The 17462-nt window shown below is 37.4% G+C and overlaps 1 protein-coding gene across 2 annotated transcripts in view; it reads left to right on the top strand.

Annotated features, from left to right (window-relative positions):
* Nucleotides 1–17462, top strand: part of fap.L (fibroblast activation protein alpha L homeolog) — a 42002-nt gene that overhangs the window by 1060 nt on the left and 23480 nt on the right. For both annotated transcript variants that reach the window (XM_041575463.1, NM_001085803.2), the window contains 13 exon segments: nt 3673–3765; nt 5202–5296; nt 5392–5466; nt 6377–6429; nt 6556–6628; nt 7500–7620; nt 9298–9452; nt 11742–11845; nt 12146–12281; nt 14110–14154; nt 15781–15885; nt 16725–16795; nt 17144–17197. In XM_041575463.1, the coding sequence (XP_041431397.1) occupies nt 3673–3765; nt 5202–5296; nt 5392–5466; nt 6377–6429; nt 6556–6628; nt 7500–7620; nt 9298–9452; nt 11742–11845; nt 12146–12281; nt 14110–14154; nt 15781–15885; nt 16725–16795; nt 17144–17197 (1180 nt within the window).

The following is a 17462-nucleotide window of genomic DNA, read 5'->3' as shown; positions in this document are numbered from 1 at the left end:
ACTGTATAAAAAAGCATCCTGAGGTGCAGGCCAGGGCCCTGTTGTGGCTGGGAACCTCTGACACTCCCTAACTTGCATATCTGAATGATACACAAGTTAGATCGGGGGGGCCTAATATTTTTTAGCCGTGAGCCACAATCGGATGTAAAAAAAGATGAGGAGCAAACCATGCATGAGAAATGGGTGGTGCAAAATAAGTGCTGTGATTGCCCATTTGGTAGTCCCTATGTGGACTGTGAGCCTACTGGAGACTCTGTTTGGCAGTACACATGTTTTTTATGCATCTGAAGCTTACCGTTGGTACCTCTGACCCAGGCCTGAACTGAAATTCAAATAGGCCCTGGCATTTCAAGTACAAAGAGGCCCACACAGCCCTCCACCAGTCCAATAAATATAACTGTCTATGGCATTTTAGAGCAGCCCCTCTGGCATTTGCCAGAACCCACTGTTAACATGGTAAATGTTGGCAAAATGGTAATGGGTTATTGGAAGAAAGGATTGTTGATTGAATATTGGTGATTTAAATCTACAGTTACGTCCTGCTCTGTTTAACAGTAAATTTGTCATTAGGTTGTTTTCTGTTCAGCCAATAATAAAGGGAGGGGTTTACTAGTGGAACTTGCTTCTATTTGCCAAAGAACATCATTATTACATCACAGTTTACTAACACCACCTGCATATGGCTGGGAGACGTATGACTGAGCCAATAAAAAAAGTTGGACAGTGCTGCAGTATATTGTAGGCATAAGGCCATGCTGCTTTAGAATGGGATCAACTTATTTTGCACCATTACATCATCTTGTTTTACCTTCCCCATTAAAGCTTATGCCAACTTAGTTTGGCAAATTATTTTTATAATGTAAATACACTTAAAAATATTCACCATCATAACCATCTGGTTTAAGGACAATGAAATCCAAATTTATTGGAGGGTGCCAATTTATTACTCCTCCCCCCCACACAGCTAACCTGGCACCCTGAACAGGCACTCCTCATTGTGTCTCTTTTGTTGATTTTTGTGCTGTGCTTGTGCATAACATAAATCAACACAGAGACTTTGCCTCTATGGGGGTGGGGGAGGTACAACTCTACCACCCCTTACCCATCCACTAAATTGCACTTCATTCAGGTACGCAAAATTAAAGAGAGAGCAGGCTCTGTACCTCACTTATTCAAAAAATACTATGGGGCATGCTTTTGAGCATTTGGACCACCAGATTATTCAGCTGAAGTAGATGGTTCCAGTGATTCCCCATCTTTCACAACAGCTGCTTACCAGTAGAGCAATGTAACTAAGCAACTCTGGACCCTCACGATGGTGTTGGAGGTAAGCTATAGTGTATGGCAGGCATACTGAGGGGTTGGTTTCCTTTATTATTGGTGCCTTATTTTTCAGGCTCCTCAGCACAACCACCACAACCACCAGGAGTCCAAAGAGGAAGAGCCATGAGCTCCCTCCTATTGTATTAACTATATAGTCAAACTACCCCTGAGCCAATAAGTGACACATCCCTGCCAAGGGTATAGGTAACAGAAAATGGGACAATTCCTACCCTTTCATATCAGCTGCAAAGGGTGGCAAAAAAAATCAACCATACCAAATTAAAAGGGGTTGTTCACCTTCCAGTGAACTTTGAGTCCCATAGACTCCATTTTATCCAAATAATCCACATTTTTAAAAATGATTTCCTTTTTCTCTGTAATAAAACAGTACCTTGTACTTGATCCCAAATAAGATATATTGTAATTAATCTTTATGGGAAGCAAAACCAGCCTATTGGCTTTATTTAATGTGTACATGATTTTCTAGTAGACTAGGTGTGAAGACCCAAATTACGGAAAGTTCCTTTATCTGTTACTAATGTCCAATAGGAGAGAATATAATTTTAAAACGTATAGTATCTGAATATGGAGTAATAGAGGAATGTAACAGTCATGCTTAAGGTATTTGCGGAGAAGGTGATTTCCAAGGAAAGACAGGACAAATATGGGAGGAAAAATGTAATCGTTGCTGTATATTTAGAATAATGAGAAAGGTTAGAATCACATGGAGCAGGGACATGAGATATCAGTGGGAATTGTGCAAAGCTTACTGCCAAATACAGCAGGGACAACAAGGGAATGAACATGGAGAAGTGATTTGTTGACTATACCAATAGAAAATCAATATTTGTTTGAAGAATTACAGTCTGATCTGAAAAAGAAAGTTAAAACAAAGTTTAAGCATTTTACAAAGGGTGGCAAAAAAAATCAACCATTACAAATGTAAAGAGGTTGTTCAACTTCCAGTGAACTTTGAGTCCCATAGACTCCATTTTATCCAAATAATCCAATTTTTTTCCTTTTTCTCTGTAATAAAACAGTACTTTGTACTTGATCCCAACTAAGATATACTGTAATTAATCCTTATGGGGAGCAAAACCAGCCTATTGGGTTTTTTTAATGTGTACATGATTTTCTAGTAGACAAGGTATGAAGACCCAAATTATGGAAAGTTTCTTTATCTGTAAAACCCCAGGCCTGAGCATTCTGGATAACAGGTCCCATCTCTGTCTATGAAAATGATATATAAAATTACATATTATTACTTATTTCAACAAACCTGTTTTGGCCAAACTGCAAGATAAACATTATTTAAGGATTAGTAATCCTACAATCTATTTTATATTGGAAAATGATTTGGAAAAGGAATGTGTTACAGCCAATTAGGCTCCCTAACTTCATTGTGAGCTGGAGTATACTTAGTGCAGTGATAAGGAGACAACGGCCTGCCTTTATGTATCAAACCGCACATGCGGAAATTTGGAAATGTTTTTTAACCCCCCCTTCCTGGAGTGAATGTAAGTGATGCAACTCAATTCTCCGGAGCATTTATCAGTTACAGAACAGTACACACGTCAGGTCCGCTATTGACATTGGTCGCTGTTCACAGTTATGTAGACGGGAACTGTCAGACAGATTAAGTGTGAATAAGCAACGGGTAAATAAATGTCCATTAGAACACAAGGATTTAGTTAAGTGAAAAATTTAGGGTACAGTCAGCTAAAGATCTCAGACAGGTTTATTATTTTTTAAATAGATGAGATTTTCAATCCAGCAAAATCTGGGTAAAGTATGTTTTGGCAACAGTGTTTACATCCCCTTTAAATATCAGTTTTTAATAATAGGCATAATAGGCATATTAACACTGTCAAAGTAAGAGTTCACCCTTTGATTTATCTGGAAATTGCCGAATGTGACGTCACCTGTGGCACGTAATTCAAATATTTAAAGGGCTCTCTGTGTAGTTTTCATTGCCCATCGTAACGGTCTATTCATTTGTTCCTGGATGTGATTATCTGTGTTTCTACCTGTGTTTGACCCTGCCTGTGTTTTGACCAATCTCTTGGATCCTGAAACTTTCTGGTAATTTTTCTGATCAGCTCATTTGGTGTATTTAACCGACCTGTGACCCCAATAAAACTTTCAAACTTACTGTAATTTCCAACTGGAATGTGGATATTTGTAACTGGGAGTCAGTAATTAACTTGTTTTAGCTGTTGCTAAAAATGTGGATGCACCCACATTTCTTAGCCAGTTTGGTGAACAATATAGGATCAGTTAAATCTTTTTCTTTTGTGGCCTTTGTAGAAACAGCTAATAACCTTTATAATATGTTTGTTTCCTTTGAAGGTTTCAGCAATGGTGAACTTAAAGCATTTTCCTTTGATGATGCTTTTAGCCATAACTTTTCTTACCAGCTATATCACCATCTCTGGATTTCAGGTAATGAACGCCTATTTGGAGGTGGAGGGTAGTGAACGCAATGGGGGCACTGTAAATGTGAATATATAAACACCCCTGAGCATTATCTAACAGTACATTTTGTAAATTAGTGCCTAGGATAGATACCACATGTGCACAAATATTTTAGAAACAAAGTTCCCTGTACATCAGTTCTTTAGCTAAAGGATACAATAAAACAGGGCCATATAACTTTTATTGATATTGCAACTTGTAAGTCTTTTTGGACATCCAGCACAAAACCTTTCTCTCTGCAGGGAACTGATACTTATATCCTCCTATGTAACATTTGTTTTCTTTTCATAACAAGCAAAAGAATAGCACTTTAACCAATTTATGACCAAATGAACCAAACAGGCCTTAAATATAATCCATTGGAGGCAATATGTATCTGCAGGACAGTTAATATCATGTCACAATGATACAAGCGGTGTTGGTAAAAATATAAATATAACAAATCATTAAAAAAAACAAGGGAAGCCTATACCACAATGTTAGTAACCCCCAGTGAAGTTTTTTTTTCTAGGGGATTGCCTTACATGTTGGCAGTGAATTAGGCTTTCCTTGTGCAGGGTAGGGCACAAGAAGGAAAAATGAATTCAAACCACCATGATTTTTGCACACTTGCAGCTATATATTCAGGAGGGGTGGGCAGAGTAGGCACATAAGCATCCTGTCACATTAGCTGTCCCCTAACTTTCCTGTCATTCCCCGGGGGAGCAGGCCAGATTGTATAGCTGTACTTATCACCTGCCCTGGGGTAGTGAGTAAAAACTACTAATGCTGGATTTCCAGTTAGGTGATAGGAGCTAGAACTTGGACACAAGGGTTAAACAATGGTGAAATTCTACTCAGCAGGGCCAACGATAAAAAATTGAAAAAATGGATTGATCTTCTTCCGTCTTCCTCCTTCTTCGTGAGGCCGGAATACAATCACTTGGGGATGCCTAACATTTGACACCCCAAGTGCACCAAGCCTTTCCTTCTCCTTTAAGTTTTCCCTCATTTTACTGGGCCCCTGAAAAAAATTTGAAGTCCCCCGGGGCCAGCTGGCCAACTGATAAAGACTGTCCTCAATAGAAATTCTGTCTATTTACACTTGATTCTCTACTCTCTGTTTCATATAAGCTTCACCAAGCCATTAAACAATTATACATAAAACAGACTAAAGGTGGAATTCATCAAATTAGAATATTGCAGTAGTAACCCATAGCAACCAACCAGCAATAAACAATAGAATTAGCTGCAGTTAACAGAATTCTGGTTGGCTGCTGTGGTTTAGTTCTCTAGGGTAGGATATTCACCTGTTTCCTTCCCAGAAAGAGATATACCTGTATATATATATATATATATATATATATATATATATATATATATACCATTAATATAAATGTATCTTCCCTGTTTTGTTGACACAGAGAACGAATATATCCGCAAAACCTCCGAAAATAACCTTATTGTCTATAATGTTGAGACAGGAGAAACATCTGTCATCTTGGGAAATGCATCTTTTGTAAGTAGCTGAGATGAGAAAAGGGAAACATACATTAAAAAAAGGTTGAAATAGTGCATCAATTTAATATAATTATCACTTCTGTCTTATTGTAGAATTCTGTGAATGCCACAAACTACATTATTTCTTCTGATCGAAAATTTTTGCTTCTCGAGAGCAATTACAAAAAGGTATTTACATTGCATAGCCCTCAGAATTTACATTTACACATCCCTCAGAATTATCCATTTCTACATAGGCAGTAAACACGACATACGTCTTATACCTGTAATTTAAGTGCCATGTAGCAAATAAAACATCTAAGGCTTCTGTGACATGTAGCTTAAATAAAAATATATGTTTTACTTTATTTGGCTCGTTAAGTTGGAATTTTGGATAGAAGCTTTATTACATTGACTGCGCATTTAGCGCAAACTATAAAATTCGCAAACGGTCTTCCACTGTCGGAAGTGGTCGCTAAACAGTTTCCGGGTTTGCAAAAGCTATATTAAATTCGCGCAAAGCAATGTAGAGCTGTAGAAGGAGGTCCCTGCCCCTGTAGAGCTTACAGTCTAAGTGGGTGGAAACATAATCACTGATGCAAGGGGTTTTCACCATTCAGAATGTCTTGGGCAATGCATTCCTTCAGGCCACATTACCCTACTGGCCAGATTTTTTGGCATACTGTTGTGTTATGACAAGTTCTGCTGACACCCATATATCTGGCTTAACTACAGAGGGAGGGACTGGAGTGCACTTAGGGTTACCAGCAATAGGGCCCACCAAAAAGCCTGTGCCAAAGTGGTGGTGTGAAATTCTCTGAGTGGAATGAATTGTAGAATCCCTTATAAAAGATTTTCAGATAACATTTCAAATAGAATTACAAATAATATGCGCAGCAATTTAGAGTTCTGTATTTATATCATGTATGTTGAAGTCCAAATTACTGGAACTCACATCACTTAAAATATAGAAAATTTTTGGAGATCCAGAATTATCATCTATACTGGGAATTTTGTAGCCATGACGTTTATTTTCAATTAGATGTTTTTTTTAAGGATTTCATGATTTATTCTTTTTCTTTCTTTAAATGTCCTACAGCAATGGAGATACTCTTATACAGCATCATACCATATTTATGATATAGAGAATGGGTCAGTATTTTCAAGTATATTCAAGTTCCATGTAATGAAAGTTCCTTTTATTACGTTCAACTTCTTTGCAACTGGTCGGTTGCCATTTACACATGTAACTGCATTTTTTCATTGTTGTGGTTATAGGAGATTCGTAACAGAAAACGAGCTTCCACCAAATATTCAGTACATCTACTGGGCACCGAAGGGCCATAAGCTTGTGAGTAATTTTATGAAAGGCTATCATGTTCTTTACCATTAAAATATTGCTCTTAACCTAACGACCTCTTGCTTTGATTTTCCAAGAAGCATTTATGAATGTGTCACAGGTCTATGTTTTATTATGTCTACATTTTCCAATGGCTGGCCGCGACCTTCCTTACCCCCGACATAGCCCTTCTGTGATGTTATTATGAATATAAGTGTTGCTCTTCAGGGTGAAACTCACAGGGCAATAAACATAGGGACAGATTTATCATAAGGTTGAGTTTTAGAGGTTTGTGAGGTTTTTTATACCTCGAATGAACTCACAACTCAAATATGTTCCAATTTAAGCAAAAACTTAAATGGAAAAACCTCGAATCAGGGAATTCGGGGTGAACAACCCAAAAACTCGATTGAATCAAGTTTCAACGGAAAAAAACTTGAACTGTTCGAATTGATCGAGTTTTCAAGTGAAACCCGAACATTATAAAGGCTATTAACATCTTCAAATAGTTATTTTCAGCTTTGGGGTATAATAAATCTCGAAAAATTTTAGATTTTTTTTACAAAACTCCGAAAAATTAGATTTTTTTTTTAACCCGAAAATGGGAGTTCTTGACTGAAAACTACCCTCAATAAACTCAAATTTTTTGGCAAAACACAACTGGACCTTTGATAAATCTGCCCCATAATGTTAAAAAAAAGTGTGCTTTTCACCTATTTTTCTGACATTGCCACATCATTTGACAAAACACAGATACAGAAGCATTTATATATTAATGACTTCTTTTTGTTGTTAGTTTCATTGTTATCCAGTAAGTTATCCTTATAATTATATTAAATGCAACAGATTTATTGTTATGCTTTATTTGTGTCATTTATTTTAGGTTTATGTTTTGGACAATAATATTTATTTAGTGTATGAACCTGGACAAACAGCGGTTGCATTGACCAATGATGGTAAAGAAAATGAGATATACAATGGAATTCCTGACTGGGTGTATGAAGGTAGGTCAGTATCCATGCACTGTACTGTATATTTTATCTATGGATACAATGACTCCAGGATTTGGCTAAATATTACAGGATTTATGTGACGTGAAAGTTATGTGACGTATTTGTCTGAATCTTTGTTGTATGATTTGGTATTTTTCTGATTCCGAAAAATAATGTAAAACCCAAGGTGAAGTTCTGTTTTTTTAATGCCTGTCTACTGACTGCATTTCTATTGCCAGTAACTTGCAGCCTCTCTTCTAATGTACTTGCTTTCTGAAAGTAGCCATTGCACAATGTACAAATTGGGACACAAGGTACTTAAAGGGGTGGTTAACCTTTAAGTTAACTTTTAGTATGTTTTAGAATGACCAGTTCTAAGCAACTTTTTAATTGGTCTTCATAATTTATTTTATATAGTTGTTTAATTATTTGTCTTCTTCTTCTGATTCTTTCCAGCTTTCAAATGGGAGTCACTGTCCCCATCTAAAAAACAAATGCTCTTTAAGACTACAAACTTAAAGTTATTGCTATTTTTATTACTTGTCTTTCTATGTAGGCCCTCTCCTATTCACATTCCAGCCTTATTCAAATCAATGCATGATTGCTAGGATAATTTGGACCCTAGCAACAAGATTGCTGAGATTGCAAACTGCAGAGCAGCTGAATAAAAGTCTAAATAACTCAAAAACCACATATAATAAAACATGAAAACCAATTGCAAATTGTCTATCAGTCAAATATCAATCTGTACATCATACTAAAGGTTAACTCCAATTTGAACACCCCCTTTAAAGGAGAAGTAAACCCCTTATTAAAAAAAACCCTACCCCCCTGCCCTACATAGACCCCCCCCTCCCTCCTCCCCCCCAGCCTAGCTGCTACCCCGGGCAAATGCCCCTAACTTTTTTCTTACCCCTTGGTGCAGATTCACGGCATCGGAGTTCACGGCAGCCATCTTCTTCTCTTCTGTCTTCATCGGGAAGTAAGCTCCGTATCGGCGCATGAGCAATTGGAGCAGACTTCGGGTTTTTGTCAACTGCGCATGTGCCAAAAGTCACGAAAATTGCTGAAGCGCCAGAAGAAGACCCGATGAAGACCGAAGAAAAAGAAGGCGCCTGTGAATTCCGATACCGTGAATTTGCATGAGGGGTAAGTAAAAAGTTAGGTGCATTTGCCCGGGGTAACAGCTAGGCTGGGGGGGAGGACTATGTAGGGTAGGGTTTTTTTTAATAAGGGGTTTACTTCTCCTTTAAGCACAATCATACCTGTAACATAAAACCCACAACTGCATCTCTTATGCAGGAAAAGGAGGGTACCGTTAGCAGAAATTGTATTAGGACAAGAGGGTTGTAATATAACAGGCATACTGTATACAGTAGTTTTTTTCCACAGATCAAGCAGTGACACAAATTCAAAATAAGGAATTTTACCCTGCACTTCAGTTTCCCTTTAATTGCTGTTATGTCTTGGTGTTTTCATTCCCTTTGATTTCTACTTAAGCTATAAAAATCTGGTACCAAGTCTTATTATATAAAGTAGTTGGTGGTCCAAAATCTTCACTTCTATCTAAGCTGTGTCAGACTGTTAATAAGGTGTTATGGTAATTTGGCTTTTTTAAAGGATCTTTTACATATACCATGTATTTATACAGTGTGGCATCATTTAACTAACTGCAACTTTTTTCTTTAGAGTTAATGCTTGGAGGCAAATATGCTACCTGGTGGTCTCCAAATGGTAAATTTATTGCATATGTCCAGTTTAATGATACAGAGGTGCCAACCATTGAATATTCTTTTTATGGTGAAGATCAGTATCCAAGAACCATGGCTATTCCTTATCCAAAGGTAATGGACGTAACATCACAGGTTTCGGTTTTCATCAGCTACATCAATATCACTTTAGTTATTTTAGAGGGATACATGATCATTTTGGGGGGATATTTTGTTTAAACCTCATTTCAAAAGTCAATGTTTTCCCTGTGGCACAGATTGGAATTCAGCATTGTTCTATGGAGGGCAATGGGAAGACGATGTACTGTAGGATCCTGTAACAAGTAGCTCTGTCATTTAGGACAATATTATAAATAATTTTTATTAATGCATCTTAAAGAAATTCCATTTTTGAAATACAGTATAAAGTTTCAAAAAAAGTGATACAATACCCTTAAAACAAATATAAGAAATACTTGAGTCAGATCAGGGAACTCAAACCTTAAATACAGTACTTCTGACGTAACCCATAAGTGACACTATACACTACTGCACTGTAGCACTCAACCACACGTTACTCAGTTGTTGCTGGACTACAAATCCCAGCATACTTTAACATATTATCTATATTAAGGCATGCTGGAAACTGTAGTCCAGCAACAGAAGGATAGCATCCTTAAAGAAATATTGCTCAAATTTACCCCAGCTCTCTAGGGCCTCACACTAGATCTTTGTTTATTTGCAGCCAGGAATCTCTTTTGGACCTCTAGGTACTTTTGAAATTCTGTTGAGAATCTACTGAACTCACTCTCCTCTGTTGTTTGGTTTGGGAAAACCACAGTTCCTGAGCTCTTACTCCTAGAGCAAATACTAGGAGCACCAGTATTCCTTTGGAGCACCTTGAATGCCAGGAAATGCCCACAACCCTGGCATCATGTGCCGTTCTTTGGCATGCAACATCATCAGGCACTGCCTGGGCAAAATGTTGTGCTCTAGAAAGAGATTTCAAACAATTCCTGTGGCTGTGTCAGGTGCATTTTGGCGGTGACATGGTGCATAGTGGGTAAAACATGTTAGCTGTTAGCTGATAGCAATTTGGAAATGTTCATGGTGGCAAGCCACAAACATTCTGGTTAACTTTGCAGATCCTATCTTGTGGGATGGTGTTTTCCTTGACTAAGTTTAGGGTATATCCACTATGTACACTAACCACAGAAAAAAATCACCAGCTCTTGGTCTAACCCACGCTGTGGCCATGACCAGCTGGTAGAAGCACCCTTGTGCCAGCGCTCAGTCTTACCAACATTCCTGTAGATTAACTAGCTGCTAGAAATGATAAAATGACATCATTATTTGTAAACAAAAAGTAGAATAAAGATTTCCTACAGACAGGTTGCCATTAAAAGTAATTGTTACAAAAAAATAAGGGGGTTAGTACCACACTTTGGCCAAAATATGTAAGCTCACGTGCCATGTCAAGGCCCCTCATTTAACGTAAGTCTTATACTACCTATTAGTGTTCTAAGTCTGAAGTGCATTTAAAATCATGTCCCCCAGCAAATAGAGTGACTGTGTAGTAAGACCATGTTGCACTTACCCTTAACCCCAGCTAATTAACCTACATCTGTAAGTAGTTCCTTGTCTTTAAAGGCTGAATGGCAGCTAGAAGCAATATTTGGCTACAATTTGTACCCAAAACATATAAACAAATAAATCGCCTGTGCAAGGTTAAACCCAAACTTTAGCATTGACCAGCTGTTGGAGGACCTTTGTGCCAGCGCTCAGCCTATGTAGGATGCTATGAGTTGGGGTTAAACCCTTATGTTATCCATACAAGAATAACCAATTCATAGGCAGTGTAAAATGCAAAAGAACAGTTTATGTTCAATCTATTCAGGGCAATGTAACAAATGTCATACATTTTGCACCTGCTCTGTTATCCCATATCAATCAATCAGCAGGGAGCATTTACAGGTTGCATAGTTTAAGGTTTCTAAGGTTGACTAGACCATGTGCAAACTAACACATTAGATTGCCCTCAATGATGAGAGTGGAGGCATATTCAGAGCTAGGGGGGGAGACATATCCAGAGCCAGGGGAGTAGACCTCCAAAGAAGAATTCAGGTCAGGTTTAGCAAGTGAGGTTTTAGCTTAAGCAGTACTAATACTTTTACTGAGACGCTGTCAAAGTACAAGCAGGAGAGGGCTAATAAGGTGAGCAGACCAAAGCTCCACCAAGGATTGACAATATTATATGTTTTCTGGGGGAACATCACTAATACATGGATAGTGGTGTTTTCTCTGGCCAAGAGAGCCATGGTACTTTGAGTTTGTAAATATAGATGTACTGAATTTTGAGCACAAATGTAACCAATAGCATTGATCATGTTAACATTTTCCTTCATTTGATCCATATTTTTAAAGGCTGGAATGAAAAATCCAACAGTGAAACTGTTTATCGTCAAGGTGGATGATCCTGACTCTATAAGCACAGAACTCATCCAGGTTCCCTCACTGTTAGCATCAAGGTATTTACAAAGATGGAAGTGATGTTTGTATTTGTGTTTCTGATTCCTTAATAATAGAATAATATTAATTTACATGTATAATACCCGAGATTACATGTTAGAAAACTTAGCTTCCCCAAGCCTTAGTTAAAATCTTCCTGTGGGTAAATATTGATGACCTATTTGTTAGTTTAAAGGTGACATTAAACTTCCATAAAACTCTTTCATTGCACTTCATAATAAGGGGATTCTCTAAAGAGAAGAGCAAATATAGTGCTTCATGTATATGTGTTTTAATTTTCTCTTTTTTCTTACCCACAGCGATTATTATTTTAGTTGGGTGACCTGGGTTCTCGATGAACGATTGTCTGTGCAGTGGCTGCCAAGGTCGCAGAACATATCTGTCATTTCAATATGTGATTTCAAAAAAAGCTCAAACACATGGGTTTGCCCAAAGGTACTAATCAATAGTATATCCTATAGAAATTGTTTATTGGGGAGGTGCTTGTGTCCAAATAGGCTCCTGCATTTCCACATAATTTCCAGTGCTTCCATACTGCCTCTTCTGTTGATTAGTGAGCATCTGCCCCTATTGTGGTTAAGGAACCCTGGAGCTACAGTCACCTCAGAGCATCCACAGAATTGATGCACCAGGCTCATGCCCAGTAAATTAAAGTGAATGCTGTTTTGAATGCTCACTCCAGAAGTGATACAACCCACACTCTGACAGTGGACTTTTTTTTAATTTAGTGAAGAGCAGCAGGGAGGGAGTAGCAGGTGGCCAAAGGAGAGCCAGAGGTGGGGCAAACAACTGGCAGTGGGAGCTATGTGCCTTGTAGGGAGTGAGCAGGTGGAGGGTGGTCATGCAGGGGCACCAAGCCAACTAGTATTGTGTTGGGTGCCAATGCTACTTTAACTGGCTCTAGATATTACCACTGCTTTAACAATGACGCAACACAGTTACTCAGTCAAAATGACCACCAGCCAGTAATTTTTTTTTTTTAAATTGCATCTTTTATTTAAACAGGTGATAGCTACTAATTTTTAGTGGCCATGGGCTCATCTACCACATCTAGGTGCCCATTTATTAAACTTCGATTTTTTTTTCTGGTTGAGGTTTTTAGAGGGAAAACTTACATTTTTTGTTGAAGAATAAAAACTTTAATTTTTCATGATTTATCATACCCCAAAGCTTCTAAAATCCAAATCTAAATAACGCTATCTCAAATCTGTTGAGGTCATGTAGTAGTCAATGGCAGATGTCCCTGAAGTTGTTTCTTGATATCGTGATATGAGCTGGATAATCCGAAAAGTTGGGGTTTTCACCCAATAATCCAATAAAAGTCAAGTCACAGTGAAAATTTCAATAAAATAACGTTTTCTGATCACAAATCGTACAATAAGAATTAAAGCATGATTTTGTCGCTCCAATTTTTTTGAGAAAAATTAGTTCAATTTGTGGAAGTTCGTGATAAATGAGTTCAATTCGTGGAAGGGAGTTTGGTCGACTTTGTTTTCATAAAAAAACTGAGATTAATTAGAGTTTTAGTAAATCATCCCCTTAAAGTCACAAGTGCTCAAGTGCTAAGGGGTACAAAATTACCCTCTGGGTGCCCATTTCCTGAGCTCTAGCAGTTGGAGGTGCAAGCTGCACTCTACTTTTAGTGCCAGATTAATAATTAGGCTAACCGTAGCCTTTTCAGGTGCAAATGAACACTATACTGAATACCTCCCAAGCTGTGGGCATTTGAGGGAACACCTGCCTCCTGCCTACTCTGTATGCAACACTGCACACAGAGTGAGGTACAACTCTTAGCTCTCCATTCTAGAATGACAAAATGTTTAATAATTTTAAATGAGCCCTATTACCTCCTATACACTTGGGACCTGTGAAATACCTCATGCTAAAGTTATATTCCCTGCCAATGATGCCTAACAAATAGATGAGAAACATTTATACTGCAGTCAGAGAACTAGACTGGACAATATGTTCATCATTTCAATTCCACATAATTTATTACCCATTCAAATATGATTAAGAGCAAAGTTAAATAAGGTCACATAATATACTCAAAACAAATGTCCAACTTACAGAATTAAATACATGTGAATCATGCTATAATTATCCAAGTATCTGGATTCACTTTATTCTGTTCATCAATTAATTTAACTGCAGTGACTACAATATTGTTACTGGAATCCAAAGCACCTCATACCACACTGCTTCGCTTCTTTCTTTCTTGTTTCACCCCAAATCTCCTCATCATTTTTTTATTCTATTTCAGAATCGGGAACATTTTGACATCAGTGAAACAGGATGGATTGGTGTTGTAAGTTTTAAAGTTTCCTTCTTATCTTTATTATGATATATTGTCCATGGCATGAAGACAAAAATTGCACACAATCCAAACGATCCGTTTTGGTGCTGAAATTTTGATGGACATGAAGATATTGGAGACAATTGTACATAACAGATGTTTTCTTCATTGTTTAATAAATAGTGAGCTACACTTTATGGTCCACATAATGTAGAGTTCTATCTCAAACAAAAAACAATTTGAAGTCGTTCCTCTTTGTTGCTAAAATAGCATTTATTTCTCAGGGAAGGCTTACCACTGGATGTTGGGCCATTGTTGATGGGTGGCATTTGCTTCCATTTATTTGTAAGAGTTTGGCAGTGATATTGGATGATCAAGTCTGGCTTATGTGGGTGTTCCAGTTCATCACATGGGTTCAGTAGGGTTGAGGTCAGGACTTTGTGCAGGGCAATCAAGCCTTTTCACTACCTCTTCTTAAACTGTACTGTATGAACCTCACATTGTGCATAGGGTTATTATATGGATGAAACAGGGAAGAATCTTCCCCAAAATGTTGCCACAAAATAGGAACACTGGAATTCTCAAGAATGTCATTGCATTGTACCTGTGTTTATAATAATGGCAGTGGTTTAAATAGCCAGTTCCAGTAATTAGAACGCTGTTAGACATACTTTAGGCCATGTAGTGTATATGTTCAAAATTTATAACGTTTAATTTAGTTTTGAAACTAAAATTTGTCTTCAAAATCAGTTCCAAATATCTCCAAAAACAACAAGGTGGAGAATGTTTAGACTTTTTAAGTTTAATGTTTAGATTAGGACCCCTAGATGCATAATATAACATAATGGTCACCCTATAACAGTTCTTTATAATTATCCAGCAGCTGAGCCTTACATTTTACTTGTAAGGTATAGTTTAACCTAGGCTAATGCACGCTGTTAGAACTACAAATTGGGGACCTTTTCATTAGGTTTTATGCCTTTTCTTGTCTGTACAGAATTCTTTTTTTTGTGTTCCATCATTATCATTTACTTATCATTTTACAGTTCATGTTCAGCCTTAATAAGTTGAAAATGTATTAATTGGTCATATGCTAAGCAAGCGTTTGACAATAATTAGCCCAATAAGCAAATAAACATCAAATTACTTACTGTAACATCCACACAAGCACAATGCTAATTACAGGCCTATTAGGACTGATTGTATAGGAGCATATTGATCATTTTCTTCTAGAGCGGCTGTCTGATTTTCTTTTTATTGCTCGCAAGCGAACATCTGCTATTTATTTCCTTGAATTGGTTTGAGGAAGGGAATGACATTTTAATATAGTGTGTGGCAAAAGCAAATATATATAAATAGATTTTGTTACTTGCATCATTTGCCTTTAATTAAGAAATACTGATGGCAATTATTAGAACTCTTTCCTTAAAGAGGACGTGCACATTCCATAGGGGTGTTGCACCACCCAGATGTTACTGGACTGCTCCATCAGATACTGCCTAATATTAAGGTCACTGGGGGAGTATTATAAAAGTCAAGCTGATGAGGGATGCTGGGAGCTGCAGTCCTGCAAGACCCCAAGCATCGCAACTGTTTGTATGCAGTTGATGGCATTTTTTAATGTTGCTTTTTTTCTAGTTCTTTCCTCCATTGCCGGTATTCACATCTGACAATGTGTCGTATTATCAAATAATAAGTGACCGGACTGGATACAAACATATTCATCATATCAGTGATTCCAAGGTACGTTACTTAACATTATTTACTTGGAATAATTAATTACTTTACATGCTGTGGTGGTCATTTTGGTCATTTTATTAGATGTCATTATTAGAAATATAATTACAGAAGATGTTTGCTCCCAGGTCTAGTAACCCATAGCAACCCATAACGGATGGCAGGAATCACTTACAGCTGTCACTAGATGAAGGGAAATGTAGTTCATAAATAACAAGGGAGTCACTGTTCCAATATCACCATAGGCTATTAACCTCTGCTCCTACATCAGAGGTATAGTCTCGCCTTGCCTCTAATGCCCAGTCACAATCCAGAACATGTGACTCTGTCTATCTGTCAGTTTTTGTCTTTCCCTGTGTTAGGTGCTGCCATGAAGCCATAGACAAGACATGTCACCTGCAATCACTGCTTCAGTTGGGTTGTGGGGCATAAGTGGGACATTCATTCACTTTTTATGTGTGTGGGTGGTTAATGAATGGGCAGCATTTACTATGATAAAAGTAGTATAAAGAGGATATATATTCTTGCATCTTTCCATATCTTTATTCTGTGCTTGCAGAATATTCATTTGATAATACATTGGCAGAAAGTAGCTCTGTTCCCAGCAGAGTGCAGCACTGAGCTACATATAAAACATAGATTATTGGTCATCTGACTTTGTCAACCAGCAAAGTAGCAACCGCCCCGTGTGCTAGCAAACACGCAACGAAGAAGAGCCTAGTTCTGAAACAATGTCTGTGCACTTAAATTCTTCATTGAAAAATATTGCTCTGAGATAGAGGGTGATGGCATAATTGAATATGAGGTCAGTCATACTGATATAATTTTGCCCTCTTCCTCATTAGGAAAAGGCTATACCAATAACACATGGAAACTGGGAAGCAATTTATATCTACTTAGTTACAGATGAAGCAATGTAAGTGCTTTTATTATCACCATACTGTCCATACGGTGGGAGGGAACTTGTATGTATTCTTTTATATGAGTCGGAGATGAAGATCTCAGTTATGAAGATGCTTGGGGTTGCAGTTAGGATTACTTTGTACTGTAGGAACATATTAGTTTACAACAATTACTCATTCATTAATAAATGAAATGGAAACAATAAGGGGTTATCAATACAAATGTCAATAGAGTTTCTGGTACAAGGTGGGATTTTATCCCCTCCCTTTAGATCAAATAGGAGGAATAGATATGTGTATTTTACCCTTAACTACTAAGAAACATTATAAATAATATAAATGTGTTTATATTGTATTTATAGATATTATACAAGTAATGAATATGAAGGGGCCCCAGGAAGAAGACATATTTACAGGTATGTATGCTGATGCAGAAAACCAGCATAGCATTGCAAAGGCAAGGGGTCTACATTCGGAAAGCAAGTTTAGACATTAGAAATTTAAGGTAATTGGATTGTAAAAAAACAGTAAGTGCAGTGTGCAGTGTGCAATTATGGATGCAAATTGTCATGTTTTTTAGCCATTATGCTTTGTTTTTTCCATAATCCCAATTTAATTGCTGTCGCCACAGTTATGGCCAGTGTGTCAAAATTGCCAGAAATACATTTTGATTTACAAAAG

This window comes from Xenopus laevis, chromosome 9_10L (genome assembly GCF_017654675.1).
Source record: "Xenopus laevis strain J_2021 chromosome 9_10L, Xenopus_laevis_v10.1, whole genome shotgun sequence".
NCBI lineage: Eukaryota > Metazoa > Chordata > Amphibia > Anura > Pipidae > Xenopus > Xenopus laevis.
This window is presented reverse-complemented; position numbering and strand designations above follow the sequence as displayed.